The 16,766-nt window shown below is 39.2% G+C and overlaps 1 protein-coding gene across 1 annotated transcript in view; it reads left to right on the forward strand.

Moving 5' to 3' along the window:
* Positions 1–16,766, forward strand: part of PDE7B (phosphodiesterase 7B) — a 295,725-nt gene that overhangs the window by 94,146 nt on the left and 184,813 nt on the right. The window contains exon 2 of the mRNA XM_028509574.2: positions 4,664–4,721. Within this exon, the coding sequence (XP_028365375.1) occupies positions 4,664–4,721 (58 nt within the window). The remainder of the gene's footprint in view (positions 1–4,663; positions 4,722–16,766) is intronic.

Raw genomic sequence — 16,766 nt, forward strand, 5'->3', positions numbered from 1 at the left:
AACATTGTACCTGTCTGCCAGTAGTGCATATAACTTCCTTGGCTACGCCATTTCCTACACTGTACTTTACATCCCCATGGCTATTTTGTAACTACCTATCTGTACTTCTTAATCCCCTCACCTCTTCACCCATTCCCCCACACCTCCCTCCCATCTGGAAACCATCAAAGTGCTCTCCATATCCATGATTCTGTCTCTGTTCTTGTTTGCTTAGTTGGTTTTTCAGATTCAATTTTTGATAGGTATGTATTTTGCCATTTTATTATTCATAGTTTTGCTCTTCTTTTTCTTAAATAAGTCTCTTTAACATCTCATATAATAAGGGTTTGGTGATGATGAACTCCTTTAGTTTTTTCTTGTCTGGAAAGCTCTTTATCTGCCCTTTGATTCTAAATAATAGCTTTTCTGGGTAGAACAATCTTGGCTGTAAGTCCCTGCTTTTTGTGACTTTTAATATTTCTTGCCAATCCTTTCTAGTCTGCAAAGTTGCTTTTGAGAAATCAGCTGACAGTCTTGTGGGAATTCCCCTGTAGGTAACTCACTTCTTTTCTCTTGCTGCTTTTAAGATTCCCTCTTTATCTTTAACCTTTGGCATATTAATTATGATGTGTCTTAGAGTGGGCCTATTATCATCCATCTTGTTTGGGACTCTGTGCTTCCTGGACTTGCATGTCTGTTTTCTTCACCAAATTAGGGAAGTTTTCTTTCTTTATTTTTCAAATAGATTTCTAATTTCTTGCTCTTTCTCATCTTCTTCTGGCACCACTATTGTGAAAATGTTGGATCTCTTGAAGTTGTCCCAGAGGCTGCTTACACTATCCCCATTTTCTTGAATTTTTTTCTTCTTGTTATTCCGATTGGTTGTTTTTTTTTTCTTCCTTGTGTTCCATGTTGTTGATTTGCTTCTCAGCTTCATCTACTCTTCTGTTGTTTCCCTAGAAATTGTTCTTTAATTCCATAAGAGTATCCTGTTTCTGACTGGATCTTTTCTATGCTGTTGAGGTCCTCACTAAGTTTCTTGGGCATCTTTAAACCAGTTGAACTCTGCATCTGAAAGGTTGCTTATCTCCAGGTCATTTAGCTTTTTTCTAGAGTTTTGATCTGTTCCTTCATTTGGGCCATGTTTCTTTGTCTCCTCGTTTTCACAGCCTCCCTGTATTTGTTTCTATGTATTAGGTAGAGCTGCTTTGACTCTGTGTCTTGGTAGCATGGCCTCATGTATTGGTGTCTTGTGAGGTTCAGTGGCACAGCCTTCCTTTTCACCCAAGCTGGGTACTCAAGGCGTGCTCTTCATGTGGACTCGCTCCTCTTGCAGTTGAGCCTTGGTTGCTGTTGGAAGATCAATGGGAGGGATTTACCCAGGCCAGTCAGCTGCAAGGACTGGCTGTGACCAGTTACCACCAACCTCTGCCCTCTGTAGAGGATTAGCTGTGCAGGGGCAGGGTGGTGGTGCTCCAGTCTGGTCTGTAGCTGTCCACTGGGTGTGCTGGCCATGGAGTTTCCTGGGTGGTGCAGGCCAAGGTCATTCCCCACCTGTGTTTTGCCCAGTGCCACCCTACTTGAATTATAAAGCAATCTGAGATGGCTGCTACTTGTGCTGGGCTTGGAGATTCCCAGGTGAAGCCAAGCTGTGAATCTAGGCTGATTGCTGCTAGTACTGGTCCTGAGGCTCACGGAGGCTGGCTGGTGGTTATTTGAGAGGATTTAGGAAGTTGTGAAGCATGAGCCAAGATCAGCCATTCATACGGAAAAGCAGTTTGTGTGGGCCTGTAAATTGGGTGGTGTGCAGTCTCTGGGAATCTCCAAGGCAGACCAAACAGTGTTAGCCAGGTTGATGGGGTCTCAGATATGGCACCAGCTTGCCAGCTCTGTGGCTTTGTGGGTGGAGTGTTTAGAAAAGGGACAATGGCTTCTGCTCACCTTGATGGAAGATATTTCAGTTTTTCCCAATATGCCACTGATGCCTTTTATGCTGCTGCCCAGGTGCTGGAGCTCAGGGGAGTGAGTCTGAGTAGGTGACTCTGTGTGTAAGTTCTTTAAGAGGAACTGCTTGAGCCTCCAGAAGTTTCTTCTACCCACTCAATCCCTGGTTTTTGTAGCTAGAGTCATGGGGACTTATCTTCCTGGAACCAGAACCCTGGGCAGGGGGGCCTGGTATGGGGCTAGGACTCCTCGCTCCTGAGATAGCCCTCCTGAATTTTTATCCACCATGCATGAGTGTGGGACCAGTCCTTTCCACATCTGTGCCCCTCCTACCAGTCTGGATGAATGTGGTTTCTTTAATTCTGTACTTGTCAGACTTCTATTCAACTGGATTTCTGATGGTTCTGAGTGGTGGTTGTGCTATATTTTAGATGTAATTTTGATGTGGTTGTGCAAAGAGGCAGGCCATGTCTGCCTCCACTGCCATCTTGACCAGAAGTCAAAATAACCATGAGTTTTAAATTGCCTGTCACTCTGAGTAAGCATAACGAAATTGTGTGCCCTCTCTCCAGGGATGTGAATCATTCCATGGTCCAACATGTTCATGCTTTATCCACTCCCCGCCACTCAGTTACTTAGTAGGCATCTTGATGATTAGAGGGCTGTTGTGGTGTCTCATACTTGTGTTCAACTAACCCTTATTTTACTTAATAATGGCCCCAAATTGCAAAAGCAATGATGCTGGCAATTTAGATATGCCAAAGAGAAGCCATAAAATGTTTTCCTTAAGTAAAAGGTGAAAATTTTCTACTTAAGGAAAGAAAAAAAATTGTATGAGGTTGCTAAAATGTACCGTAGGAATGAATCTTCTTTCTGTGAAACTGTGAAGAAGGAAAAAGAAATTAGTGCTAGTCTGCTGAGACAGAGACAGAGAGAGACCACATTCACATAACTTTCACTACAGTATATTATTTTAATTGTTCTACTTTATTAGTTATTGTTATTCTCCTACGGTGTCTAATTTATAAATTAAACTTCATTATAGGTAAGTATGTATAGAAAAAATATAATATACTCGTATATTGGGTTCAGTATTACCTATGGTTTCAGGTAGCCCGTGGGGGTCTTTAAAGGCAGCCCCATGCATAAGGGAAGACCACTCTGTAGGACAGTGGCTAAGCCCTGAGTGCCCATCAGCATTCATTACAGCATTCATTATATCTTCCTTCTCCCTTAATTTGATGTTCACTATTCATTGTCTGTTCTTATGTTGCTTCTGTAAATTAATTTATCCATAAAAATACATGCTATGTTTTAGATATGTTAATAAAATAAAAAATGAAGGTAGCTTTGTTGAACATTATATTTTATAGGGTTTAAATATTAGCTATGTTTTATATAATTTTAACATTATATATTCTATAAGATTTGAATATTAAACAATTTGAATATTTATATATGCCATGTGTGTACATATATATGTGTGTGTGTATATATATATATATATATATATATATATCTTTACAGTATTTGTAGTCCTAATTCATTCCTTTTAACCATCATGTAGTATTCCAAGGTATGAATGACATATTATTTATCTATTTTGTAGCTGGACATTAAAGTTGTATGTGAAAATTTTTTTGGTTATCAGTTTAGAAGACAATTTTCTATGTCATGGGGTATGCACATTTCAACTTAGATTGAAATCTAGTAATTAGTAAGTAGAAACCTAATAAAATTTTGCCAATTTTTCTCCAAAATGATTCTGTCATTTCATATTCTATCCTACAATATGTGAGAGTATTCACTGTTGTACATTTATTATAACACTTGTTATTTCCAAATGTCTAAGTTTTGCCACAGTGATGAGTTCAAAATAGGCCTCATTTTATCTTAATTTGCTGGTTCCTAATCATTACTATAAATGATTGAATATATTCTGTTTATTGACCATTCAGATTTCCTCTTGCACAAATTGCTTGTTCATATCCTTTATCTTTTTCTACTTGTTATTTTCTTATTTATTTGGAGGATTTAAAAAATATATCTATATACAAACCATTTGTCAATCATATAGATAAATGTGGTCTATTCTTACATAACTGATGTCTCTCTGAAGTTTGCCTTTATGTAGCCTACTAATACTTTTAATAAGCATGTTAAAACTAAGACATAGACAAGAAAGTTGTATTTCCGTGAGTTTCTGGGCTCAGGAGAAGCACCTATGAGTGCCACTTTTCTTTTGAAAAGAAAATGAGCGTCATTTTCTTTTTGTTTTCCACCCCAAGTTCTGAGAGTTAAGTATAAGGCCACCAACTTTGTGCGTGATCGTATCTGTGATGATTGCAGAGTAGGTGGTTTAGAATGATTTTGGAGCTATTCAAGGGTCAGTTTTGGGAAGGATTGCCCTCATATTATTAGGTCTAACAGACTGCATGTCTTCCCAGTGAAACAAGAACCATCAGACACCTAGCGCATCTCTGGCCTTGACTCTTCATGGGAGCGCATGAAATCGTTTCCAGGCTGGGGCATGAGGCATGTGGGAAAATCTTACCTCTCAGATTTTTTACTACCAGGGAAGTCTCTGCTCATGACCCGAGTGCCTAGACCCAGATAAGCCAGGAAGACACAAAGGTAGAATAATGTCATGGTAATGTCAGGTTGCTTGAACATGTTGCCTTTGAAATCCTGGTATGACATCTTCAAATAATGATGGTTTTTTATTTTTTTTTTCTTTCAGAGGTGTGGCGAATTCTTTGAAAGCCCCGAACAGGCTGCCAAATGTGTTCGCATGCTAGGTAAGAAGGCTTTTCATTTTAGATATATGAAGCATGTTGGTGTCATGGGACTTATTGTTGTTCTGTTGCCTTATTGACTATCTCCTGGTTCATATTGCAGAGGCTTATTGGTTTTTTCTAGGGTTAAAGATATCTATTCCACATTTATACATGGAACACTTGGTGAGAAAAGGTTTTGATTTGCGTAACTGTCAGTAAGTTATGAACCTTGCTTTTTAGTCTTTCCCAGTTTTTCTTGGATCATTAGCATAACATAAAATGGGTGCTTTGTGTTCAGGAGACTGTGATGAAAAAAGGAAAGAGAATTACACTGTAATTCTTAAACTAGGGATGATAAGAATTTAGATCACAACACAAAGTCCTTGCAATGCCTGGAAGAAGTACATATTCAAGCCAGTCTGAACAGCACAATTATCCACAATGCACTTGTAATAAAATTGCAGCACTGTACTGAGAAATTATTTGTACTTGTGGGACAATATGTCACTAATGCCTTCCACAAACTCTGTTAAGTTATACTATTCTCTTTAGAAATGAACTTCATATTATTTCCTCATTATGTAAGTTAGAAAACTAATACAGGAAATATACATGATGCACTAAACCTCAAAGTGAGAAACAGTCCAGATCAAGGTATGAAGGCTTCTGAACTATAAAATTTTAGGCCTAGCATTTAAATGTTATTGAAGCCACTAAATTATGTCCAATGCACTTTCAATTAATGATAGTAATAGAACAAAATAGTGGTGTGGATACATAGAAATAATCTTTAAGTTTAACTTTAACCAAAAATGTACCCACATCCATTCCAGCCTTGAGCCATGCTCATAAGCAGAGAACAAAATGATTCACTTTAGCGTCTTCTGTTTTCTCGGGCTACCTCTAAATGGAGGCAGTCATATGTTGAGCCGTGTCAGTGAAATGACTCTGAAGCGGACAGCAAGATGGCTAGAGGCAAGAGAAGGGTACCATATTTTCTTAGCTTTCTGATCTTTCTTATTTTCTTGTACTACTATTTTCAACCTCTCAGGTACAGTTCTTATATGTTTTAGTCTTAATTAACACATTGGCTGTAACATATTCATTGGAAAATGAGCATTAAATTGGAAGATCCTGAACAATGAGCATAGCATCCACACACCCATTTCAAATATGCAGGATTCTCTTCCCTTTAGTGTGAAATACCACAAACATGCTAATATTTCAGGGTATGAACTAGATTGGTAGATAAATGGATATATGGATAGATTATAGATAGATAGATAGATAGATAGATAGACAGACAGACAGACAGATAGAGAGAAAGAAAAGCAGAAAAATTCCTTTGTCTAGCCACACATCCCCACCTTGAATCTGGGACGCTGTCTCACAGCCACATGAGATCTATTCGTTAATTCATTCATTTAATGTTCACAATAGCAAAATAAGACTGGTGCTATTATTATCTTCATTTCCAGATCACAAAATTGAGGCAAATGATTGGATATTATGGGTACCTTAATATCACTAAAATATTACTTGATTATAGCTTCTACTCGATCTAGTAATTAAATCGATTTTTAACTCAGGATGATTTTTAAGCACATGAGCACATCATTTATTCTGCCTGAATTCTTCCTTTCCTTGCTCCAGTGTGAGTCGACTGATTAGTTTACGCTAGGACAAGGACAGCACTAAACTGTTTAGTGCTACCTTTACTAGACTTGACTTCACTTAAAGTAAGATCAGTCATCTTTTTCCCTCTTCTGTATTATATGGCAAGGGTTATATAGCTGTCAGAAGACATCTCTGGCCACCAAATGCATCCCCAGTGAATCTACAAGGTTCCACAACATTCCAAAATTGAACATACTGGTATATTTTATATAAATCAGTTTTGTACTACTGTTACTGTGATACTGGCTAAAATTCATTGAGCACTTAAATATGCAACAAATGAAGTCCATCCGAAGCATCTTATATAGTTAGATAATTTATTCCATGTAAATAAAGGCGTGACCTCTGTTGTAAAATATAGACATCCTGGAAAGTGGCAGTATATTATTAAGCTTGTAGATTTCATTAGTTGTTTTTTTCTTTTTGGGGATTTCTAATTTTTTAGTTTAAGGACATGGGGGAAGTTAAGATGAAATAGGAAGAACAACTGTACATTTTATCTTTAAAAATAAGTAAATATTTATCAGGTGTCAAAGATTATCTATGTGTAGTGAGTTTAAGTTAACTCATACAATGAAAATCGTGCCCTCACGAAGCTTACACCTAGGAGGCTTAGACTTTCTCCTACTTATCTCTTTTAGAAGATTGCCACACAATTTAATGGAATCATTTACAAAGTCCCTTTAAAGCTCAGAGGAAAGAGAATACCAAAATAAAATTAAGTATATCGACGCGCTTGGATCGACCTGCCGTTAGCAGGCGTCCGCCTAGAGCCCAAGGACTCCTGTTGCACAGCCACACGCGCTGTGCCAGACAACGAGAGCAGAAGTGAAGTTGAGTGGTTTCGTTCCTTGAAAGAAACAAGAGAAACTCAAGGTGTGAACTGTGACTCGTTAGAACTGAGACCACATCCTGAATGTCATCAACAAAGGGCATCTGTGTTAGAGCAACGAAAAAGCACCACTTCCCCAGTGTCTGAGGTGCTAGTTCGCTGCTCCCGGCGAGAGGAGCCTATGGTCATGCCTTTGTGACTTCCTGAAGGGTTTCTTGGGAAAAACTTTCTATCTCCAACAGCAGAGGACAGGGATTCTCTGGTATTTTTTAGTGATTATTAAGTTTTCTAAGTATTATTGCCGCTCATAAGTATGGTTTTCACTTTTGCAGGTAATGTTCTAATGTTGAATAAATCAAAATTCCCGAGCAGGAAAACCAAATATGTCCAGTCTGCATTTCCAAAACCTCACCTCTGGTTTATATGCCACCCTAGTAGTGAGATCCCTGTGGAGGCCAATCTGAGACACCCACAGTTTTAAGTCGTCAAGCTCTCGGGTCAGCCCCCCGCCCACACCTTTCGAGGTCCCCATCTCTGCCCACGTGCACTTCGGGTCTGGCTGTCTGCCTGGATCCCAGCTGTGCTCTGGTTTTGGCAGTTGACATGGAATAGGAGAGAAAGGTCACTAGCCGGAGCCATCTGCAGGTTTTTTCTCTCCCACAGCTGTGTACCCAGATATATCTGGAAAATAAGATTTTTATTCATGACTTCCATGAATAAGCCACCCTCACCGAAGTCATGCTTCTGGCTCATTATAGTAAATAAGACGTAAGTGTAAAGTTTACCTTGAGTTATTCTAAAGCTCTGAATTCAATACAGTTTTAAGTGGATGAAAATTACTGTCGTATGTGAGTCTTATGGGGAATCATCCTGGGCTCAGGGGAACAGTTTGTGTCGGATCTCAAGGTAAATAAAGATGGACTGCGGAGCCGGCTGCACTGAGTATCGGCTATTACTAAAAATTCCCTCAAAGAGGGTGAACGTGGACAATCAAGTTAAACACAAAATTGTAATAAACAATGCTTTTATCTTTCCATTGCCTTCAGGGCTTATGATCAAAACTTCCACTTCCCCAGGTCTCTCCTCTTTGTAAACTTAGCTATAAGATTTCTCTCAATCTCAACTTGACCTCAGAAGTGTGTATAACTCTGTCAAAGGGTATATACGTGTACAGCGAGGCTTGTCCCTTAACTAGGTGTAATGAACTCATGGGGGCGGGGGGGATAGAAATTATCTCTCATCGCACAATTAATGTATGAAGTCTGGCAAGCCGCTAACAGAATCCTACTTTTCAAGTATAATGAAACTGTTGGATACAAAGAGCCAAGAGTATAAAGAAATCACCTAAAATGATCAATATTGATTCACTTCTTAGTTAATTTGCCAACCTCCTCTATGAAACAATAAATCCTGAGACAAGAAACTTAACAAAAAATTTCCAGTTAGACTTGGTGCTTCTTATAACTCCTTTCTTCTCAGTCTTAGGGTGAAGTTCTTACAAGCAGTAAGCCTTAATTTGCCTAATTTATGACATTTTGCTGGCTCAGTTTCTTCATATTCTTTATCAAGATTCAATTTTTTTCCAAGTTGAAATTTTCAGTGGCCCTGCTTTTGTTTCATGTATAATTCCTTTCGTGCTAATTGGTATATCATTTGAATGTAAAGTACAAACTTTCCTACCTGCTGTGACTCAGAAGGGGTTGCTTATATTGTCAAGCTTCTGGCTGCAGTTTATATAAATCACTTAATAGGATTGCCAGTTTTCAAAGCAATAGAATACCAAAAATTTGATAATTTATTAGTGTCCAATATGAGCATAGCGAGACTTCTTTTCTACCTCTGAAAAATGAACTGTGTGCTCTTAGAAGTTACTTTGTCTTTTGGACTCCAATCTATAGTTTTTCTGCAAAATGGGAGTAAAAACACCTATCCTTCCTAACCCAGGGATTGTTATGGAGGCAGAGTGAGGTGTTGCCTGTTATAATACCTGACATATAGTTTATGCATCAATAAATTGATGAGTAAATAATAAACAATGAAAATAAACAAATTGATGATAAACAATAAAAACAATAAATTATTTATTGATTACATTAGTAGTGTTTTACAAAGCAACAGGAAAGCCAAAGCATTTTATAAATGTGAAGGCAATTTTTTAAAGAATTATATGCATTCTTCACAGTTGTGTAATGTCCCCAAGGCATTCATCCAACATGCATTCAACAGATATCCATTGAACACCCGCCATGTGCCAGGCACGCACACACATGCAAAGACCAGCAGGCACACATCCTGCCCTCAGAGGCTTTATCAGACAGAAGAGGTTGAAGCCCTGAACCCCCAAATCTGTAACACCGGCTTGAGAGTGACAAATCCTAACAGAGACATAAAGTGTGTGGGGACTTGTAAAGAGGCAGAGTGCACAGAGTGGTCTATGAAGGGCATGCAAGCACAGTGGTGGGTTTGGACGTGGGAAACGCTGAGAAAATGGCAGCATCCCAGGTGGACGCATGACTATCAAAAACCCAGACACAAGAAAGCTGGGAGTGGGCAGCAGCAGGAAGGTTATCAGGCCCTAATGATGATGAAAAGACATGTTGGAAGATAACTTGGGGCCTTTTCATAGACAGTGTGACTGTTATCACTGGCTCTAAAAAAAGAAGTATCAGAGAAAAGAAAGTTCTGGTCTCTTACTTAGTTAGAGAGTATGTTTTTAGTTCTAATGTATTGGAAAATATAAAACAATCTCCACTGGGCAGTACTAAATGCAGCTGTTCACCAGGTACTTATGAAGTTAGATAGTTTTTAACTCAATGTATATTTGAACCCAGGGACCTGAGTCCTAGGCTTAATGTTTTTGGAAAAAAAAAGTGTTAATTTTATCTTTTTTCTTTGATATCAATTATTATAGTATTTTATTTAAGAAGTGAAATAGTAATGTCAATTTTTATACTAGAGAAAATTGATATTTTTTCACTTTTTAGAACTCTGTCATCTAATAAAATTGGGAGCTTTAATATTAATATTTTGCTCTTATTGCTAGCATTGACTTGTGGCTTCTGTATGTGAACCATTTTGAAGTCTATAAATTTTTTCTTTAAAATTAATACAATGTGTTGTAAAGCAAAATAATATCTGGTATCAAAGTAGGCCACTGTGCATTATAGAAAGAACAGGACATTTAAAGACCTGGCGCCAGCTAAACTATGTGGCTACAGGCAAGCCACCTAAGGATGGTAGACTGTTTACTCTTCCCTAAAATAGAATAATAATAATAATATTATTATCTACTTATTAGGTTTATTAAGGATCTAATAACATGATAAATATTAAAACATCCTGTAAACTTTTAGAAGTACTAGAAATATAAGTATTATTTGTATTAACACTAATAACTTATTTGTTCTATCTCCTTCCATTTCATTTTATATTAGTAATATTTTTATATGCAAACTGACAAGTTTGGTGTATTTTGAAGATTAAAATATCTCAATTTGGATCAAGAGAATAGGTATTTTCAAGTGTACGTTTGCAATCTAGAAAAAAAGCATATTATCCTCATAGGTTACTAAAGATTATTGTAAGAACTATTTTATGTGTACTTGTCTTAAGGTTAAGGGCTATGTTTAAAGAAAAAAGTTTTTGAGTTGCTTAACTTTGACTTAACAAGATTAAATTACCACAGGAATTTTAATTAATTTTAACTTTACAAAGGACTTTATTCACATCATATGTCTCCATAATTCACTCTTCTTCAGTGCATGGCCGTGATGCGTGGGTCACCGGCCAGCAGTGATCACAGAACTCTGCGGATGGCTCGACGAAAACACGCGAGATAAAACATGCACAGAGACAGACTAGTTTCTGTGGAGAAGTAGGGACGAAATGGCCACCCCCTCTAGTGAGGAGCACACCAATTTACCATCCATACCTGCTTTTATTGGGCTCATTTTGCATAATAATTCAGGTAAAGTACAGTACTCATTAGGGGGAAGTAAGGAACCATAGAAAACAAGGAACTCTGCGGGTCTATTTTGAGTCGGGGTCAAAGAGCTGTAAGATTTTGAGGAACAAACTTCCTCCTTGGACCCTTCTCATTCAACTGAGAGCATTCTAAACAAAGAAGGTTTCACAGTAATTTACATGTTCTTTCTTAGGCCTGATCACGCAGGGAATCTGCCCTTTTCAGCCCAGAGCTGAACCACCCTGTCATTGTTTCAGGCTTAGTTTGGGAGGCCCACGATCAGTTGGGCCTCCCAAAGTGATCGTGCCTGTCTTAGGTCGTTCCCCCCTTGGGGAATCTTACCCGTCTTTGGCTAACCGACCAAGCTTTTTGGGGTTCAGTTATGAATAAAGCAGCAGAAGCAGCATTCCTGCCAGGGAGATAAGCTTTTGTCTCCTTGCTGGCTTACGGTTCCAAGGGCATTCCCTTAGCCTTAGCCTAGGCGGGGGTTTCAGCTCCTGATACCTACCAGTCAGGGCAGTTCCCAACGTGGCCATGGGTGATCTTTTCTACCTCTCAAAAGAGAGCAAATTAAAATCTAGTTATTCCCAAGGGAGGGCAGTGGGGACATTACCCCCATTATTTACCCAGGGCCCTACCTTGTTTTATACTTAAAATACTTTTTTGAGATTTTATTAATTTATTTGTAGAGACAGGGGAAGGGAAGGAGAAACAGAGGGAGAGAAACATCAGTGTGTGGTTGCCTCTCACACACGCCCCAGATGGGGATCAGGCCCGCAACCCAGCCATGGGCCCTGACCGGGAATCAAACTGGCAACCTTTTGCTTTGGGGGATGATGTCTGACCAACTGAGCCACACTGGCCAGGGTGGCCTTGTTCCAATTTTCATTGTACTTATCACCAAATGCATATTTTATATTTGTTTGTTCATTGCTGTGTCCCAGCCTCAACCCACCACGTATCTGTAGACACAGAATGTAAATACGACAAGGCAAGGACTTAGTTCTATTCACTGCTGAGTGTCTAGCATCTGAAACAGCGTCCAGGCCCCGGGGCCCTAACAGGAACTCAATATTTGCTGAATGTATACATGCTGACCTATTTTTGAGAGCAACACAATCACTGTAGGGCATGGCCCAGATGTGCCAAAGACTGGTTAGGATAGCATTTAAAACCATCTGCTAACTCAGCCAAGGGATAGGTTCGCTCCTATGGGAATTCTTTGGCAGTTTCCCAAGTGTATCACTCTAGGTTACAGGATGAGAAATATGTAATTCTCTACAAATAAGCTTTTAGAATCTATCCTCAGAATCAGGTGATTGACATATATTTTGGGGGCACTAATGTATCTCCAACCCTCCGAAAGTTGATATAATAATGAGCAAGATAGAGTCTTTATTGCCACAGAGTTTATTCTTCTGCACAGGGGACATTTTCCTGAGAAATCAGGAGGAGGCCCATTGTTTTGTCTTCTCTGTTTATAGAAATATACCAAAAATTATTTCACCCTGAGCTTTATGATTTGAAAGACCTTCTACATTATCTTGACTGCCTTTAAATTTTTTATTTGGAAGTAAATATTACTTTGCATAAGGAATATGTTTCCTAGTTTTATGGTCACTTTCATGGAATGTTGCAGCATTTCCACGGCAACAAAATGTCACACTTTTTTATAAAGATTTTATTTATTTATTTTTAGAGAGGGAAGGGAGGGAGAAAGAGAGAGAGAGAGAGAAACATCAATGTGCGGTTGCTGGGGGTTATGGCCTGCAACCCAGGCATGTGCCCTGACTGGGAATCTAACCTGCAACACTTTGGTTCGCAGCCCATGCTCAATCCACTGAGCTACGCCAGCCAGGGCAAAATGTCACACTTTTGAATGCAGCTGGGGTGCAGAGCTCAGATAAGAGTTAGTTGCAGAATAACAATACAAGCAAAAGCCAACTATCAGAACTGAAGTTGTCAAACCCAAAAGTGATAGAACATATCAGTCTTGTATTAGCTTCATTTTCTGTCTGAAGGCATCACCCTGTATATAATGCTACATTTCAGAAAATGTGTTCAGTCAGCAAAGAGTTACAGGTGTGTATTGTGTACCAGGGTAGGGATGCAAAGGCATCAGAGCTCTGCTTCCTGCCCACAAGGATCTCCCAGTCTAGAGGGGGATGAACTACTGCTCAGATAATGCCAATGCAGCATGATAAGCCATGATTAGGAGGGCCCAGAGTCTTATAGGAAGGGGACGAGTGGAGAGGTGTCAGGAAAGGCCTGTGCAAGTGGTGATAAGGAGCTGAGTGTCAAAGAGCGTCAGCAGACAGCCCTGTGAGCCTGGGGCAGGACAGCCGATTGGAAAAGGCTTTGACATTTTTAGGCAAGAGAAGCTGCAGGTACAGGAAGTTTATGTGACCGATTAAAGAACTGTAAATCATTATGTCTGGAGACTAGAATAAGAGGAAAGAAATGATAAGATAATCAGTATAGAGAGGAAGGTGAGTCAGATTATAAAGGGCCTCATAAGAGGACAAAGTACATTTAAGGATATGTAAGCAAAGGAGCTACAATGTGAGCCATGCATTTTAGACCAAATAGAGCATGCCCCAGAGGAGGACAAGGATGGAGAAAGAAAGACCAGTTAGGGCATGGCAGCAATTAGGTGAGAAATGATGAGCCCTGCCCAAAGTGAAACAGTGTTAGAAAAAAAAAAAAAAAAAAAAACTGAAGTCCTGAAATTCAGGGGATTTTGAGAGACACTGACAGAACTTTACAACAGAGCAAGTGTAGGAAATGTATGTAAATAGAGACTAGAAATGCTGTTTCCTCTCACACGCTCACCCTCAATGAATAGTACAAGAGAATCAGATTTGCAACTAGGAAAAATGATGAGTTACATTTTAAACACAAGAAAGTTGAAATTCCCAAGGAACTCTCAGATATTGCAGGGAGTCTGACGCTTGGAAAGGTGACCTGCAAATAGGTCATGGGGACGAGCTATTGGCAATTATATCACCCAGGGAAAGGTGAGGAATGGGATGGGGGTGCACCGTGGAACACTTGGAAATGTCACACTGAAAGGTTGGCACATTCAGGAAGGATCTGAAGATGCCTGAATGGGTGGGAGATTAAGAATGAGTGGACAGAGAAACAGAAGAAAAACAAGAGAGCATGGTTTCATTCTAGCCAACAGGAGAGAGTCTCAAAAGGAAGATCATGATGGAGATGTGAAATACCATAGAGGCCAGGGATATCAAGTCTAAAAGGCATTCTCTGGACCTAGCAACCTAAAAATGACATCAGCAAGCACACAACTAGTAGAAAGGTGAAGTGAGGAGGGCAACGTGGAGCCAAATAGTAGAGAACCAAGGAGGGGCATTTTATCAAGAAAGTTGTCTGAGCCCTGGCTGGCGTAGCTCAGTGGATTGAGCGCAGGCTGGGAACCAAAGTGTTGCAGGTTCAATTCCCAGCCAGGGTACATTCCTGGGTTGCAGGCCATAACCCCCAGCAACCGCACATTGATGTCTGTCTCTCTCTCTCTCTCTCTGTCTCTCTCTCTCTCTCTCTCTCTCTCCCCCTTCCCTCCCTAAAAATTAAATAAATAAATAAATAAGAAAGAAAGTTGTCTGAGAAAGGAAGGTGGGTAATTATATCAATGACTGGAAAACGTTCTTAACATAGGGAAGATTTGAGGATGATGCAGGTATGTTAATGATGCAGAAAAGAAAGAGAAAGTGGAGGAAGTGGTTGATCTTTCTGAAAACTAAGGAGGGAGTACTTGTGAGCCTTAGACCGCCTCTCACTGTGACTGAGAGAAGATGGTGACCATGGGCAAGGAAGAGGGAGGACAGAGACACATCCAAGTCCATGCGGGTGGGGGCGGGCAGAAACTGAGAGGTTCCCATCTCATTGCTTCCCTTCTTTGGAGAAGAAAACATGATATTTTCATGAGAGTGAGGAGTCATGGAGGCAAAAGTAAATAAGTAGGTAAAGGTTTGAAACTCATGTAGGAAATAAGAAAGGTAATGGGGTATTATTGTGAAGCAGTTCTGTAGTTAGAACCTATGAACTAAAATGTCAATGCCCATTTGTTCAAATGAGAATACTTAAAACACAAGCTTTGTTCTAAATGCACATTTCAGAGAATTAACTGCTCCCTGTTCATGGACATTCTTCCCTCCCCTTTTCTCCTTATCTACTTCTCCTTCTCCAGTTGTCCGTCGAGGTACCAGGATGTAGCTGCCTTCCTTGACCCTTCTTCAAAATCTCCTCTCTCTCAAACTATGAATGTTGAAGTATTTTTCCATTTGCCCATCTAACCTGCATTTTCCACTGGAGTAGGTCTCCATTTATTTATCTTTGTATCTTTAGCATGAAGTATTGGCCTATAACTCCAAAGGAACACACACACAAAAAAAACTCCTAATGCAAGTATAAGAAAAGCATAAGGTTATATATTTTGCCTGTAACCTTCCTTTCTGACCTCATGGTGTCTCCCAGGGGCTCTTTTCTGACCTGTCTTGATCTAAAAGGGGATGCCTCCACATCCACCTCCCAGTTGTCAAGGATACCAAAGATGCTAAGTCACTTCGGCTCTGAGAGTGCCAGTGTCCTCTGAGCTGGGCCCACCCCTCACCAATCACATCTGACCACCTCTTCCTCCTCAGCTGCTCCCCCTCTGGTTCATGTTCCCTTCTTACAAATTTAATCCAAAGACTTTTTGCTCTCAGGATGTGTCCACCTAGAAATCCTTGTATGCGTCACACTGTATTTTTTTATAACATTCCAGAGACTATGCCATTTCTGTTGTGACCACAAAGTAATATTGGGCTCTTTATTGGAAAAAATACAGATTGTAACTGTCTTTCATTATAAATTTGTGTCTTTTAACAGACACAGTTTTCCTGTAGGCTAGCTATTCAGGGTGACTTAAGAGGTCTCCATCTGTCAATCTCAAGCCTTGCCAACTATAAGTATATAATGTTTTCTAATGAGTATGGATTATAAACATTCACAAAATACAGACATTTTCAAAGGATGAGGCAAAGTTTTGTATATGATAAAAGATACACAAAAAGAATTTTAAAGTATTTAAAAATAAATATTTGTTCTCATTATATCAATTGCTGTCTGTGAACTATAATATTTTTTTCATATCTAAATGCAAAAACATATTTTATTAACTTGCCAGATCAGTTCAGAAGAGACAGCCAACTGGTTGGATAGAAAGCTTCATTTCTGGCTTGGGGTGGTGAACACACAATACAGCGTTCAGGTGTGTTGTAGAGTAGTACACAGAACCTGCACAACTCTGTTAACTAGTGTCACCCCAATAAATTCAGTAAGAAAGAAAAAATATATAAAAATAAATTTAAAAAAGAAAGTTCAGTTTCCATAACCCAAAATTTTCACATATGACTGATTAATTCAAATTTTCAACTTCTGTGAAGCAAGCTTGGATACTATAAAAATTACCAGTCTTTAAGGTAAGTTTTTAAGTAGGTTAAACATAAGAATAAGCAAATACAAAAACTTTGCTTTTGCCTACTTTAAGGTAGTCAACCACATATGAGTTTAATACATTGATTCACGGTCAATATTT

Source organism: Phyllostomus discolor, chromosome 4, assembly GCF_004126475.2.
Source record: "Phyllostomus discolor isolate MPI-MPIP mPhyDis1 chromosome 4, mPhyDis1.pri.v3, whole genome shotgun sequence".
NCBI classification, from domain to species: domain Eukaryota; kingdom Metazoa; phylum Chordata; class Mammalia; order Chiroptera; family Phyllostomidae; genus Phyllostomus; species Phyllostomus discolor.